General features: G+C 35.4%; 1 protein-coding gene across 1 annotated transcript; it reads left to right on the forward strand.

The window, feature by feature from the left end:
• Positions 1–565: 565 nt before the first annotated feature.
• Positions 566–8,810, forward strand: TECTB (tectorin beta). Its single transcript, XM_063307805.1, has 9 exons — positions 566–641; positions 1,819–2,009; positions 3,338–3,480; positions 3,584–3,656; positions 6,107–6,210; positions 6,300–6,383; positions 6,543–6,705; positions 8,037–8,106; positions 8,668–8,810. Exons 1-9 carry the CDS (start codon positions 566–568, stop codon positions 8,808–8,810), a joined length of 1,047 nt encoding a protein of 348 aa, XP_063163875.1.
• Positions 8,811–15,869: the final 7,059 nt, after the last annotated feature.

A 15,869-nucleotide genomic window follows, 5' to 3' on the forward strand; every position in this document is an offset into this window, starting at 1 on the left:
TATAAAGCCATATATATAATCTGCAGCAAGTGACATAATTATTTTTGTACAAAAGTGCTGAAGCTGTTCCTTTTTAATGAGAATTATACTTCGTCAGTAGAATAATATTACTATTCATACTAGGACAAAATAATTCATGGAGACAGAATGAGAAATCACAATATATCTCAGTTTTCAGTGATATAAGTCTGATAAAGGTAAACATATAGTCAATAAGGAAATTAATTTCAGAAATTGCAATTGCATTCTGTGAATGTGTGAGAATTTTTTAAAGCTTGTTGATTTGCTTCATCTATTCTTCTTCCATGGCTAGGACAATGAATCTATTCTAAAGGAAGAGTTCATTTTTAAAAAAAGTTTAAACATGCATATAACTTTTTTCCTTTTTATTAGGAATCACAATAAAGTCTCAGAGTGGAAAATTTAATTTTTTTAAATATATTCTGCTGGTTATTTACAGGCACCTGAAACAGGCTTGATATACATACAAAAGTGAATTCCTGAGATCTGGCAGCATTTTGGAAAATCAGATTCTTTCACTAATATTTACATATCTTTGGGAGCAATGATGATGTTGATTTTTCTACTGTGGGTCATCGTGGCTCGAGGTTTTGCAGTTCCTTGTAGTCCAAATAAAGCAGGTAAAATAACTTATTTTTTAAAATAATCTAGATATATCTGCAATATGTCTGATCATATTTGACTAGCATAAATGGTTAACAGATACATATATCATACCTTTTCTAAGGAACTACACATATAGAATTCATAACAATAATGCCGTATGACAATAATGTCAAATTTAAGTTCAGTTGATTTCACAGTTTAAATGCCCCACCAAAGTCAATGGAATCTTATATGAATGAGTTAAATTTTAGTAGAAATAATTGTAATTGCAATTTGCCTGTGGATACTCTATTATTATTATTCAATACTTGATACTTTAAACAACACTTCATGCATAAAGGAATGGTTTTCCCTTTTCAAGTACATGTGAAAACAAATCCTATCCATGACAATGTTAAAGCCAAGAATAACTTCAAGGGCAATGAATGGGGTGAGTTTTGTGAAACCTAAACATTTATTGTGTCGTGAGCCTATATATCATGTAATGGACAGAACAGGCAATTGACCTTGAACCAAATTGTTCATGTTTTGTGTCCATGTTGCTGTAAGGCTAAAGTAGAATGTGAACAGTAACTTGGCTACAGTTCTACTGAATTTTTCCACTTACAGTATATTGTTCCCCTTATCATTATGACTCCCACAGAAGGGATAGCAACATGGTGGTCCCCCAAATGAGGCAAGGACATATTGCAGTTGCAAATAATAGATTCATTCTGTTGTTTTTCTCCTTGTGGAAATTGTGGCATGAACACCTGCTTTTGCACAGTTTGCTGTGCTGGGCAGACATATATTCATGCCTGTAAAATTAAGCCTCAGAATAAAGATGTGGTTAATATTTTGCTAGCAAATGAAGTCATAAATTGTAGATATTACTAATTCTATTTGGGTGTTATTGTTTCATATAATTTCTAAGAATGAGAGGAGAAGACTAGTTCAGATACGCAGACTCTGTTGCTGCCTTTAGCTTCCATATAGGCAAGCATGTTGTTTTCCTCACTGCCCAAAGGCATTAGAATGTAGTTTGAACTGCTTGTTGTGGTATTAATTGTGGTAGCTGATAGTGGAAGATACTGAAAGCTTAATTTGAATCAAAGCTCAAGCTTGTAATCATGGAAAGAGCATACTTCCCCTGATTTTGTAAGCAGAACTTTGCTGCAGCAATGCATTTTCTTTTTCTTTCTTTTACTTTAGATGTAATTTTGGTATATTGCTATCCTAAAACAATTATTACAAAAATCCCAGAATGCCCGTTTGGATGGGAAGTTAATCAACTGGCTCTTGGAGGGATTTGCTACAATGGAGTTCATGATGCAGGATACTATCAATTTACCATCCCAGATTTGTCACCCCAGAACAAATCATATTGTGGAACACAATCAGATGTAAGTAGACCATGTGTTAACATTCAGTTTTGCATACATGATTATAATTGTGTGAGGTATGTTTGAAGTTAGATATACTGTATTTCATAAGGTTTTATCACAGTACTTTATTATATATTTGAAGTAATTTGAAAAAGAATGAATACACATTTTCCAGCATCTTTATCTTTTCAGTATTTTAAAGATAACTAAATCATTTGCATTTATATTAAAAGTCAAAGTCAACTATTCCTTGCTGTGACATTTCAGCCACAGTCTTTGAATATGCAATGCCTGTCAACAGAAGAAAAGTGACTAAACACTTTGTAGACATGGACAAATTCTTTCTTCAGCTCTATTCATCTGACGAGTACTAAAAAAAAAATCAACTTCACAACTATTTTATTGCATTGCTGTTAGGAATACCATTGTTACAGCAGTGTTATTTAACACCACTACTGTATGTATTTTATGTAAATTCTATTTTTTCCTTAATGCACTATTTAATTTTACTTTTTTCCAGTGTACAGTTAAGATGGTGCTTACACATGTGTAAAACACACACATACCAGAATTAAGGCTAGAATATATCCTTAATTTACCAGCTATGTTTCCATACCACATAGCAACAATCAAGAGTCAAGAAAAAGTATAGCATATCTATGTTCTATGATACAGTATTTTATGTTTTTTTAAAATGGATATGTTTAGGGTTGCAATATCTCAGCTGGAAACCAAACTTACAATGTTCGATTCATAATACATGTTCATACTTTACTGACATAATGGAAAGACTGACCAACATCACTCCTTGTGGGCAAGGCTTAACACTTTTACAAATTGAGTTGTTATCTATAAGTCTGAGAAGGGTTTTTTTTGCCTTTCTCCTTTTCTTTATTGTTCTTCTTTGTATTTTGTTATTTTCTGTTTATTTTGTTGTTCATGAAAGCAAAGAAATATCTATTAAACAAAATAAAACATATGGTCTGCAAAAGTCCAGGCAACCACTAGAGGCAGCAAAGTGTTAGTTTTCTGTGTCCCTTTGATGCCATCTAGCTGTCACCAGGCCACATGCAATAACTATATCAGGTCCCCTCTCACTCAATAGTCCTGGGCTTCTTACAAAACAAAACAAAAACTTAATTAAAAACAGGAAGTACAAAAGAATAAACACAAATAGTTATAACACTAAGTTTTTAAAAGAGTTGGGTGAATAAGATCTTCTTGACTTGCCTTCTGAATTTACTTATCTTTTGTCTCACCCTGGGCAGTAGTGTTAGAATCTAGAACTGAACTAATGACAGAACTATTTAAACTAAAATTGCATTCACATTTTTTTCCCCATGCAGTTTAAAAACCCGGTCTATCATTTCTATAACTCCATCATCTCCAATGATAGCACTGTCATTGTGAAGAACCAACCTGTCAACTTCTCATTTACATGCACCTATCATGCAAACTATCTGGTGAACCATGCTGCCTTTGACCAAAGGTAACTCTGCCCCAATTCACTGGAATTCCATCTTGTAGCATATGTTTCACTCTATTTTCAATAGCATAGGATTCAGTCCTGTGACATTTTCTGCCTCTTTTAGAGTGGCAACTGTTCATGTGAAGAATGGCAGTGCTGGTTCCTTTGAAAGCCAGTTGTCTCTCAACTTCTATTCTGTAAGTATAGAGTATGTGCTGATTTCCTCAGTAAATTTCTCAGTGGTATAGTGAAAAAGACAAACAAGGATTTCATAATGTCTTGAAAAAGCTAAGATACTTAGGTAGCTGCTCCAGTTCACCGAATATATACAAAATATTCATGTAGACTAGACTGCTAAAAATACTGCTTTAAGTATCATCCAGTAAATTCTATTTTTCAGACCTTTGTAGATTCACAAAGGATGCTATAAATGATGTGCATTATTAATAATAATCATATATTGACTCTCAACTGGTACTATAACCACTTTATAGCTAAAATTGATTTATTTCTATTGAGGGTTCTGTGAAAGTATTGGCTCACTGATCTCAACTCCATTTTGTAAACTTCTACAGAGCACAAATCTCCCAATATTCTGGGGATCATATATAATTGGCTTGGGTATCAAGGTAGATTAATTTGCAGGAGGATTAGGGAAACATTTCTCCTACTTGCTTTCATTTATGGAAATCAGATTCACGCACAGAAGTGATCACTTGATACTCTAGTCTTTAAGAGATAATGAGCATATATCTATGATACATGTATGTTTATATTTATTAATTTTATTTTTGTAACTCTCTTCATCTTAAAGAGGGTGTTTATGGGTATTATCATTAATATTATGCATTGGAAGTCAGATGTCTAATTCAGGCCAAGATCAGAGCCACACAGAGTTACTGTATATGACACATACCTAACAATGTATTATTTATTAAAACATATGCTATATTATGAACTGATGTGATGTAATAGTAACTTACTCCACCAACTGACTGGAATTTTGTAGTTCATTTACTGTGGTGCATTTAGGAGAACACGCATATGTGACTAGAAACAAGCTTAAGACCATCTCAAGGCAGATGCTTCAGGTCAAAAAAGCAAGTACAGTTTGCTAAGGAAGACATGTGCTTCAACAGAAATTCTGCATTTCTGAGCTTTCTATCTTCATGTTGGATAAAGGACAAAGAAGAAAGTACTCTGTTTTTCTTGGATGAAGTAGGCTGAAGGGAGGAACTAATAGTATCAGTCTTCAATCAAGACAGAGCATAGAAAAAGAGAGGTTCAAAGAGGCAATCTCTTGAATAGTATCCTTGTTCCTAACTACCCCTTAGTAGTCCATAAGATAAAAAAGTGCAAGCTTATGAACTCCAATCTCTACCAAATTCAGTATTTGAGGAAAGTGAACATGAATCCCACACCACGTGTCAGTGCGACACCAAATGTGTCCTTATTCTTTGAAGCAATCTTTGTGGTTTATCTATCAGTACGTACTGTAGTAATAGAATGCTAGGCAGTGTGCATCATAGTTTGTATATTTGTATTTCCAAACTATGGAACAGCCACTGCGCTTCATTTTAACATTCCCCACTAGTGGTATAAGAAACCATTAAAAAAAAAAAGGTAGAAACCAAGTATCATTTACTTTATGTAACTTATACAGAGGTGGGTATTTATTTTAATCTTCCTGAAATGTTCCTAATATAGAAGATGTCTAATGATTGCTTGGACTTTTTATTTTGTTTTGCTTTTGGTTTCTAATGTTTCTTCAATGGCATATGGATTTTTACTGAAAGTTAAAGAGGGGTTGGACTGAACGGCCTTTTCTACTTGAATGATTTCTGTTCTTCCTCAGAATTTTAGTATATCTCAGCACATGCTACTTACATAGAAAATGTTCTCTCCTCCCTACATCCCATCTCAGACAGAGAATAGCCTAGGTTTTGTTTGGAATTATTTAAGAAGTTAGATATTAATATAGTTTTAACATTTTGTTGTGAAGGTAAATTGAGGTAAGGTAACTGATATTTTCCTCTGAACTCCATGGTAATATTTCACTAATGTTGAAATTTTGTATTCTAACACATATTAAAGCAAAAGCCTGTTAAATGATTATGTAATTATCTGTAGGTCTTGCAGTCTGCAGGAGTTTGGGTTGATTATTGATGACCAGGACTGACCCATCCATTAAGCAGAGTGAACTGATGAAGGAACACAAAATACAAGTTAAATGAACACAAAAGGGCAGCAAATGGCTGATTATTTAATTTATTTTGTATAAATGTTGTTACTTCAAGAGGGAAGCATATAAAATAACTTGCTCAGTTTAGATTATGATGCACTGTGGGTTCTCATAATAGGTGAGGACTACATCTGCTCTCTCAACTCAAGCAGCAAACTAGATCTCATGATTTCACTGTGTAAAGAGCAGTATTATCATCAGGCAGAGTTTCAGATGTCATGGAAGGGCAGCAGATAGTTAATTATTTAATATATTTTGTTGCATGTTTACTGTTCTGAAGCTTCAGCTGCCAAAATAATTTGGCTGGCCTCAGATATTCTGAGAAAGGGTGAACCTCATTTGCTGCTCCTGCAAATCTCTTGCAGCAAAAAAATTAAAGCACATTACCCTGTTTTTATATCTCAGAATGCCAAGTTTTCAAGCAAGAAGGAAGCCCCTTTCATTGTTGAAACATCAGAAATTGGCTCTGATGTATTTGCTGGAGTGGAAGCAAAAGGCTTAAGTCATAGGTATGATTTTTATATCAATGGGCCCCAGCATGATACTATTATGGAAACTGTTGTTCTGTCAGTGCTCATGTCTTTTTGTCCTTTCACAGATTTAAAGTAGTGTTGAGCAATTGCTGGGCAACCCCTTCCTCAGAATATTTCTATCAAATCCAATGGCCTCTGATAACTAAGGGGTACGTAATTCATTTTCTCTCTCTGCCTAAATCAGGTTTATTCACATGAGATGGTATTCCACTGGTTAAGCATATCTTAATTCTGTTTACTTATGTTAGATTTATATCTCATCTGTTTTTTCCTCACTGTAATACTCCCTGTTTTTTTGTCTGGCACAGGTGTGCAACAGATGAATCCATTTTAGTATATGAAAATGGAAAAAACAATCGAGCCACCTTCCAATTTAATGCATTTCGATTCCGGAATATTCCCAAACTTTCTAAGGTGTGGCTGCACTGTGAAACATATGTGTGTGATAGTGAGAAGTTATTTTGCCCTGTGGTAAGTTCTTTAGATAATAGTTAACAATGAAACCTAGAGCCCCAAAATAGGATACATGAACCTGAGAAGATGAGACAGTGTAAATATGGATTGTTGGTCCAACATTTCAGTATTAAAATGTTTTTCTCATTTCTCATTTTGTTATAACTTACATTAAAGCCTAAGCCTTTGCTACTTTGTGCCTCCAGATATGTTAGATTTCAAATTACACACCATCTAGCATCTTTGCTGGGGGATTATGGAGTTGATATGTAATACACTAAAAAGTCATGGGTTAATGGATTTGAGGACATGCTTTAATGGCTTCTGCAGACAGTAAAACTTGGATTTGTAAACACCATGGTAATATTCCTTTGCTAAGCTCCTTGAATAAACGCTATATCTTAGAATATCCCACGTTACAGTATTATTGTAAGACAATGTGAAGTAACCTTCATCTATGAGTAAGAATGGAAAGGAATAACTGTTGTGATATTCACTAGGGGGTGCTAATGCAATGTATGTGATAGTGCTGCTGTATACTGTTCAGAAAGCTATCTAGGTATGATAAATGTTCTGTCTCATAAAGAATTACCATTTATTTGGAATCCAATAAAAGAGTTGCATAACTTACTGTAAGTCAGTTCAGTGTTTGGGACAATGTTGCTCTATATCTTTATCCTTCCCTATAATTTCTGAATTTAAAGTTTAGACTTGAGATTCTCCTTATAACAATTTTATGCAGAAGGCACTTAGAACACTATCATGCACTAATTACAAACCATCCTGCCACTGTGTTCATTGATTTACATATCAGCGCATGTGCATGGAATATGGGGCACTCAGAATTAGTTATGTATTTAAACAACAAAATTTTATTGCTATCCATACTGTTTCCTTGATAACAGTTGAGAAGTGGTTTGACGTTGCCTTCTCCTAGGTAGGCTGTCTTACCTCATCCCTGCCTCACTGCGCTCACCCTTATTATGAATTGCCTTAAGCTTTCCCTTTCCCTTTTTGACCTTATCAGGAACTTCCACCCATGATAACATTGCTCTCAGGGTTGCTGAGCCCTTCCAACATTTCAGGTAATTCACAGGGAGGGATAGTGGTATTTAATTCTCACCAAATATGTCAAAGATGCTTAATAGCTTTATTTCATGGTATAGTTGCTCTAAGATCTGCAAAAATGCTTTCAAAATGCTTAAGAGAAGGGAAAATGCATTTGTTTAGCAGGTTATAGGAGATAATTTGCCTTTTTTGGTTCTCTTTGGGTTCTATGGCCACTTAGAATGCATGTCTTTCATAAACTAGGATTTACTATTTTAATTCTTTTCTTTGCTATTTTTAAGGCATGTGCAAAACGGAGAGAACATATGGAGCAAACAGGTGGTGTTTTAACTGCAGAATTCACTGTGAACGGTAAGTTGTAATGTTTCACTAGAAGAAGTTTGTTTCTTCAGATGAAAAGAATTGACACAGTCATTCACTTTCTCTTTCTCATCCATATAAACATGTCACTCAAAACACATACACACAGAGACACCTTGCTGCATTCTTCACATCCACCCTTGCTGCCTAATCCAGTCTTACTATGTTCTCTCCTCCCAGTCTCCCCTCTTCCTTCTATGAAACTGTTGGATCATCTCCAGCTCTGTTCTTCTGAGATTGGTCCACTATCACATGCATTAGCAATGAAGTCAATTCCATTTTTCCTTTCCTGAGTTGAGTATTTCATAGCAAAGAATGTTTACTTTGGACCAGAGTAGTCTGGAGAGAGTAAATAGAAGCTCACATTTCACTTGGAAGCACTGCTGAATTTTTCTAAAAATGAAAGATAAGTTTAAGAAACAAATTGTAAATATCAGCAGAATCCAAAGGAGTCCGAAGAGTGCTGCATGCTGGCCTTACTCTGACTTCTGGCTGCCTCTCAGTTGATTCCCTGATTAAGGCATAAACAGAGAACGTTTAAACTGGATGAAGGCCATTATGATGGTCCACTTTCAGAGAAACTTGGATTCAGATGGATTCCAAGATATGAAGGAATCCTGCAAAAGGAAATTGAGATAGCCCATGTGGCAGAACAAAATGGACAGTGGATTAGTGCAGTTGATCAGGTCAGATGAGGCAAAGGGTTTTTCTAATGACTCTAGTCAGAGCTACAATAATTTTTTTATTCAGGATAGCTGAGGATAGCTGAGATGAACTGTTTCAGGTATTTTGTTTAACATTTTGTTTTCATTAACTAGTAAGTGTTTTGATTTTAATAATCAGCCACCCTGAACACTGTTTAAAATGAAATTGTATAATTAAGCCATTCAACTTTTCTGAATGGGCCATCACTTTTAGAATGGATGTTGTGGCTTATATTAATAATCTCATACCATTTCCTAATTTAAAATACTTTTTTTCTTATTCCACACAGGTAGAGGGTTATCCAGGAGTTACAAATTATCAGGTAGAAGTTAGAAACATTATAATTAAAAGATCATTTGTAATCCAGATAATGCAAATAATAGGGCTGTGCAATGTTTCAGTCTGAAACTGAAGAGTAGCTTCAGCATACATGGGAGCCTATAGGGAGCACCTGCCTGTTTCCAAGGTCATATACCTGTTTCATCAAGTCACTGACATGTGTTGATAGATCTTGGGGGAAAGTGCAGCTCCTTTAATGAGTTGCCCATCAGTTGCTGGGTTCCCACTTCTGCATACTATGAAGCAACTTTTCAAAACTGAATGTAAACTATTGCACAGCCCTAACAGCTAACAAATGAGCACTGTCATTTTGCAAGAATTTTAAATTAAGAGCAATTTTAAATTAACGTAACCTCCCACCCAGACCTTCTGAAAAATTGGCTGAAATTGCACTACCAAAAAACATGTCTTCTGGTGCTGAAAGTTAGTAATGTGATTTCAGTAATTTTACAAGGTTTTGAGGAGAGGACTAAGTATGGAGATGGAAGATGTTTGCCTCTCTAAGCCATCTACGTACTTGCAGAAAAGGTTTTAAAAATACAAAACAAAAAAATATCCATTCTGGTAATCTTTTCATGTCATTTAAATGGCCCCCTGCCATTTAAATGGCCCCCTGCCCCTGTCAAAGACACAGAGGAAAGTAGTCCCCAACCCCTCAAATATTGCCAGGAGTACAGACTTATTACATTTCCCACAGCATTCCATGTTAAACCTAGATACCACAGAATCTATTTTTTTCATTCAAATTAATAAACTAAATAATAGATAATTAGTACCTTCACAATAAAAGCTAGTTTGGTGTAGTGGTTAAGGCACCAGGCTAGAAACTGGGAGACTATAAGTAGTAGTCCTGCCTTAGGTACAAAACCAACTGAGTGACTTTGGGCCAGTCATCTCTCAGCCTGAGGAAACAGGCAATGGCAAACCACTTCGAAAAATCTTGCCAAGAAAACTGCAGGCACTAGTCTGGGGAACAAATCTCTATTACAGTCAAAGACCAGCATAAGGAGGGTGGGGTACAGTCAGTTAAAAGCATAGAAGGTACATTAAAGTCTAATATAAAAAAGCTAAAACACAAAAGTACATTGAAATTTGTTATGAAAGCTAAAACAGAGAAATAAAAAATACATTAAAATCTAATATAGAAAGCTAAAACACCAAACTCTAAAGGAAAAGGGAAAAGGAAAAAGGAAAAAAAATTGGAGGAAAGAGTAGGAGCATTAGATGGGTATAGGGGAGCATAAAGGTTAGTATATCTGTAAATACAGTACTCTGGTATATTAAATAAATGTTAGTTTATGGCACCAGTCATCATCTGGCAAATTTTAAGCGCTGCTGCACAGAACCTGGCAACATTGTATGTTGTAGCAGGGTTGGTATCTGGCAGCAGCAGGGAGGTATAAAATTGTCCTGAGCGCCCTGGGTATTTATACAATAATGGTAGAATGAGGCTGGTACAAATGTCTCTATAATACAGGCACTGGAGAAGCACATGCTCTGTTGTTTCTGTGTGACCAGAATCACGGGGGCATTGTCTCTCCGGGTAAGGCATCTTCCTGTATTGGCCTACAAGGACAGCAGAGAGGAGGGCATGACATCCTGCCAGAGTGAAGGCCCTCCGATGGCTGGGCACCTCGAGTTTAGTTAAGTGTGTCATAGGGGAGGCAGAATACCTGCTGGATTCACTGGCGGTAAAGGTTTGGGACCTGGCTAAATCCAATTGGTGCTCTGTGTCTGCTACACGCTGTTTAATGAGTGCTTTGGCCTGATCATATCCCATGCTGAGTAGGAGACCTGGGGAGAAGCCCAGGGATGGAATTTTAGTTGTCATTGCCTGAGTCCATGTGGACTGCAAATCATCCCTCATAGTTAATGGGGCAAGACCAAGGGGAAAAAGGGATAATCTGGCCCAATAGTTGAGTATAAGCACTCATACCCTAGCCTCCACTTTCATGAGGCCTAGTCCAGTCAGTTACCTGGACTCAACACTGACTTGAAGGTACAAAAATAAAACAGAAACAGACCTTCACAATAGTTTTGAAAGTGCAAGAACTAAAACTGACATGAGTGATAGAGACTGTGCTGTGACAGTTGCTAATCACTTATATTTTTCCTATTTTTTCTTTCTTTTGCAGTTATTTCCCATTTATCCTTGCTGCTTGGAATTTGTGTAATTTTAGTATAATATTTGATCCAACTTCAACTGCTAATTATTATACTTGTGGTTCTCTGTTGCTACAAAGAGATATTTTGTCCAGTTCAACATGTAACATAAAAATGTTTCTATGATAGCTAAGAATAATAGTGATTTGTCTTCAACTATGTGCATTTTTTAATATAAATTTCTTGTTTTCTGAACAAGAGAATAAAGGTTTTTAATGGAATTTACAAGTGTTTGTTTCCAAATGTTAGTCCAAAGAAAATGCAGCCTTAGTTTATTTCTTGATTATCTGAACTAAGCATCTCTCACAGCCTCAATATTGGGACTAGCAAGAAAACCACATTGCAGGAATCAGTTAATGGTAACATTGATTCTTAAAGAATACAATAGAGAATCATTGGATTAGCAGACTAATGCCTAGAATATACACTAGCTGTTCCTATCTCAAGGTACCTAGTAATTTTCAAGATGAAGTAATGTACAGTAATTTTGTCCTATAAATTAGATCTTGGCTTCTGTGTGTTAGGTAGGAGAAGCTTTGTGTATAGCCAAGTTCATTGCCAATTACTGAGTAAAATGTATTTGTGTTGAGGACACTGACTGGATTCATATGTCCTTATTAAGGCATAAGCTTTTTAGACCTCAACTACTAGGCTCACATAACAAATGACAGCAAAATGTAAAGACCAGCTTCCTATCCACTTTCAGATTAATGAATCCATGATGGTCAACTGTGAAATACTTCATAGAAAACACACAATATTCGTACTGCAGACTACCTGAGGGTGCCAGTAATATTTAAATATATAACATTTGGTGAATAAGTAGGTCTTCTCTTCCAAGCTGCATTTCATCCTAGGACCATCATTCTCAGCATTTAAAAATGATCAGCTAAGGAAGTCATTGAAGTGTAACATTCAAAGTTGAGTTAAAGCTTGCAAGGCCTGGAACATTCCTTAATCTCTGTACTCACTGGGCAATGTTACCATGACACTTTATTAGACTGTGACTGAAAGATATGCTAAGTTGAAAGTTATACACTAAGTCCATTTTTTAAAAACTTGACAGTATTAGTCAAGAAAATAAACATACACTTGCGGACATGAAGAAGAGGAAATAATTACACAGTCCATTATAAACTCTGTTATTATTTTCAATACTGACTTTCCTGAACTAAGTTAAAGATACAAGCTACAAATATAAACTTTTTTTTAATATGGACAAAATGAATAAGCAAACTATCATATTGATTCATGTGTTTTATCCACATTTAATTAATGATTACATTAGACAAATGAACATGTCATTTTTTAAAGATCAATAACAGATTATGAAATGAACTGACTGACACATTTTGTTAACAGAATACTAGAACCACAACATTTTTATGTGACCTAGAAGCAATTTATATTCTTATGGTAATTTAACATGAAGAATGAAATTTGAATAAGGGCAGGAGGAACAATATCAATTTCATTCAATTAAATGATTCTTCAATATTACTGTATGTTAATTTAGTGAAATGAGCAATTTTTCTTTAAACAAAACTTCAACAATTAGATATTTTTAAAAGAATCTAAGAATAAGTTTTAGATTTCATTTTTTAAAAAATATAATTAGCTTTGGATTTTTCTACTTCATTTTATATTGCTTTGTTTCTAGTTCAAAAATACTATTTTGAACTGACATTTGTACTATACAATAAATATATATTTAAAGAAATTTATTTCTAAGTAGATATTCTTAACACTCAAGGGGTATTTGTTTAAGTAAAAATAAATCCCATTATATCTGATCAGATTCACTACACCATTTCCGTAGTTGTGCATTTTACTAGTCACATTAAAAAAACACACAAAGATGTCTCCACAGACAATACGCAGAAGATTACATTATTTCTTATACTAGTGTAAATAGCAAACTTTACACAGCTAATACTATGATATTATGCATATAAGATTACATCAAATATTAAATTTGCATAAAGAAAAAAACATGTAAGAAATATGTTGTGCAGATACACATACTATGTATCAGGTAATAGGAGGCTTTGTGACGATTGCCTTGTGACCCACTAATACAGAAGTGGAAACAGTGGATGAAAAGAGGGATTTAAGGTAAGAAAAAAAAAATCCTAGTAATTGTCTAGGTATACTTTTCCTTAATTTAAATTTGATTTGTGGTCTATCCTTTGATCATCTAAAACTTAGGTTTGGAACAAATGTGAATTCTAGAAGCTATAAACACCTATAAAAGCTCCAGCCCTATAAGCCCAGAACAAAGAGTTCTGCCTTAGACTTCCTTTGGGTTGCCTATCCAAAAGGTAGCAATGTGTCTGTGAAGAATCAATTAATAGGAAACTACTATTTAGGGATGCGGTGGCGCTGCGGGTTAAACCGCTGAGCTGCTGAGCTTGCCGATCGGAAGGTCGGCGTTCGAATCCGCATGACGGGGTGAGCTCCCGTTGCTAGTCCCAGCTCCTGCCAACCTAGCAGTTCAAAAACATGCAAATCTGAGTTGATTAATAGGTACCGCTTCAGTGGGCAGGTAACGGTGTTCTGTGACTGTCATGCTGGCCACGTGACCACAGAAGTGTCTACGGACAAACGCCGGCTCTTTGGCTTTGAAACGGAGATGAGCACCACCCCCTAGAGTCGGACATGACTGGACTTAATGTCAAGGGAAACCTTTACCTTTACCTACTATTTAGAAGGGCTGTGCCTTGAGCTGAGACAGCAGAGGATAGTCTTTTTGGTTAATCCCTTAAAAAAAAAACTTTTTTCGCCTTTGGTCCTCCCCAGCTACAGTTTTGGAGTAAGGCAGAGAGGACGAGACTGTTGAATTTCTTGGATACCGCAGACCATGATACTATTTCAGATACTATTCCCAAAAGATACTTCAAAGTTTGGAGCAAATGTAGCACATAAAGGCTGAAAGTTTTTAAAGCAGCCATGGTTTTTTTACAAGATTGTACAGCAGCTGTGTAGTGGATCCACATGATCACAGAAAAAGACACAGCTGCTTTAGAGACTTGCAGATAGGTATTATGCTTATGCTTCCATGTTCATCAAAGCACCTTCTTGGAATGAAATCTGAAGTGCTGCAGAGCCTAGCATTTAGCATTATTTAGACTTATAAGGCATATATTTATTTGCTATGGGATCAGTGCCACTCGGTTCCCATGTTTCAAGTGGGTTACCTCCACTGATAGCATTGAATTAAAAGCATAATCAATATTGGGAGACCTCACAGAACACAACAACATAGATGTGCCACCAGCTAGGGATGGGTTAATCCTCCCAGTCCCCAAGTACTTAAAGAGTTATCTTTTTATAGCTCTTTGGAAGCCTAGTAAGATAGTTTGTAGCATTCCTTGCCTTGAACTTGATACTTAATATTGCATGGCTAGATAAGATTCTAGAATGAAGCCACTTGAAGCTATTGATTGCCTTCTGTCAACATGAGAGGGCAGTTTAAATCCAGCAGTTATTTTTCCTTGCTTTACCGCAGCTTAACAGATTTCTTGCTCAATAGTGGTTAGATATTTATTTATTTATTAAATTTATAGCACTCCTTTCTACCAGTTTGACAAGGCAATTTTACAATAGTATAAAGTGTACAAACTGTAGGCTAAACAGCAATGCAACTAAAATACAGATAAATGTCAAACGTTAAAATAAAACAATTACAATTAAACTTAACAACATGGAGAAAAAGATGTCTTTTTACCAAATTTCTAAATACTAGAAGAGTAGAAGCCAGGAACATCTCCTTAGGAGCATATTCCACAGCCTGGGGGCTATATGAGAGAGAAGTACAGTATTTCCCACATGTCAGACAGATGCACCTCTGGCAGTGAGGTACTGTATCTTGAAGAGAGCCTCCTGCTGATCTGAGTGCCACTTTCTTTTCATTTGAATCCATTCATTTCTAAACTAAAACAAGCTTGGTTGGTTGGTTTGAGTTTGGAACACTGCATCTTAGTCTACTTCTATACATTATGAACTTTTATTTCAGATGCTTTTCATTGCAAATGATTTTATTTTTTTCATCTCTAAGACTAAACTACCTGGACATAAAGATGGAAAAGAAGCATTTCTGGAGTTAAAATCACAGTGATTTGAACTGTTTCCCTGTGACTGAAAGTTTAGGTATTAGAAGGCAGAGCAATTCTATGTATTTTGTATACAGCAATATGTAATTATGCAACTTAAGAGATCTGAGCAATTCTATCCTTGCTATCTCTAGATTGGAATGTAAAAGTTAATATGGGTGGATCAGTGACCCAGTAGAAGTTAATTCAGAAATCATAAGACTAAGCAAAGGCCAAGCTAAAAAGAAGTTTAATGTGAGAAAAGGAAAAAATTGTAGAAGAAACCAACCATGCCTTCGTATTAAACTAAAGGAAGATATGTATAGTATTGTACTGATAGTCTCTCATATTGCTTCACATGACATATTATCATGAGAAATGGCCATATGATCCTTTTCCAAACAGGATTCCATTTACAATTTATCTATAAGCAATTATCTCATTCAACTGATACAT

Source organism: Candoia aspera, chromosome 6 (assembly GCF_035149785.1).
Source record: "Candoia aspera isolate rCanAsp1 chromosome 6, rCanAsp1.hap2, whole genome shotgun sequence".
Lineage (NCBI taxonomy): Eukaryota > Metazoa > Chordata > Lepidosauria > Squamata > Boidae > Candoia > Candoia aspera.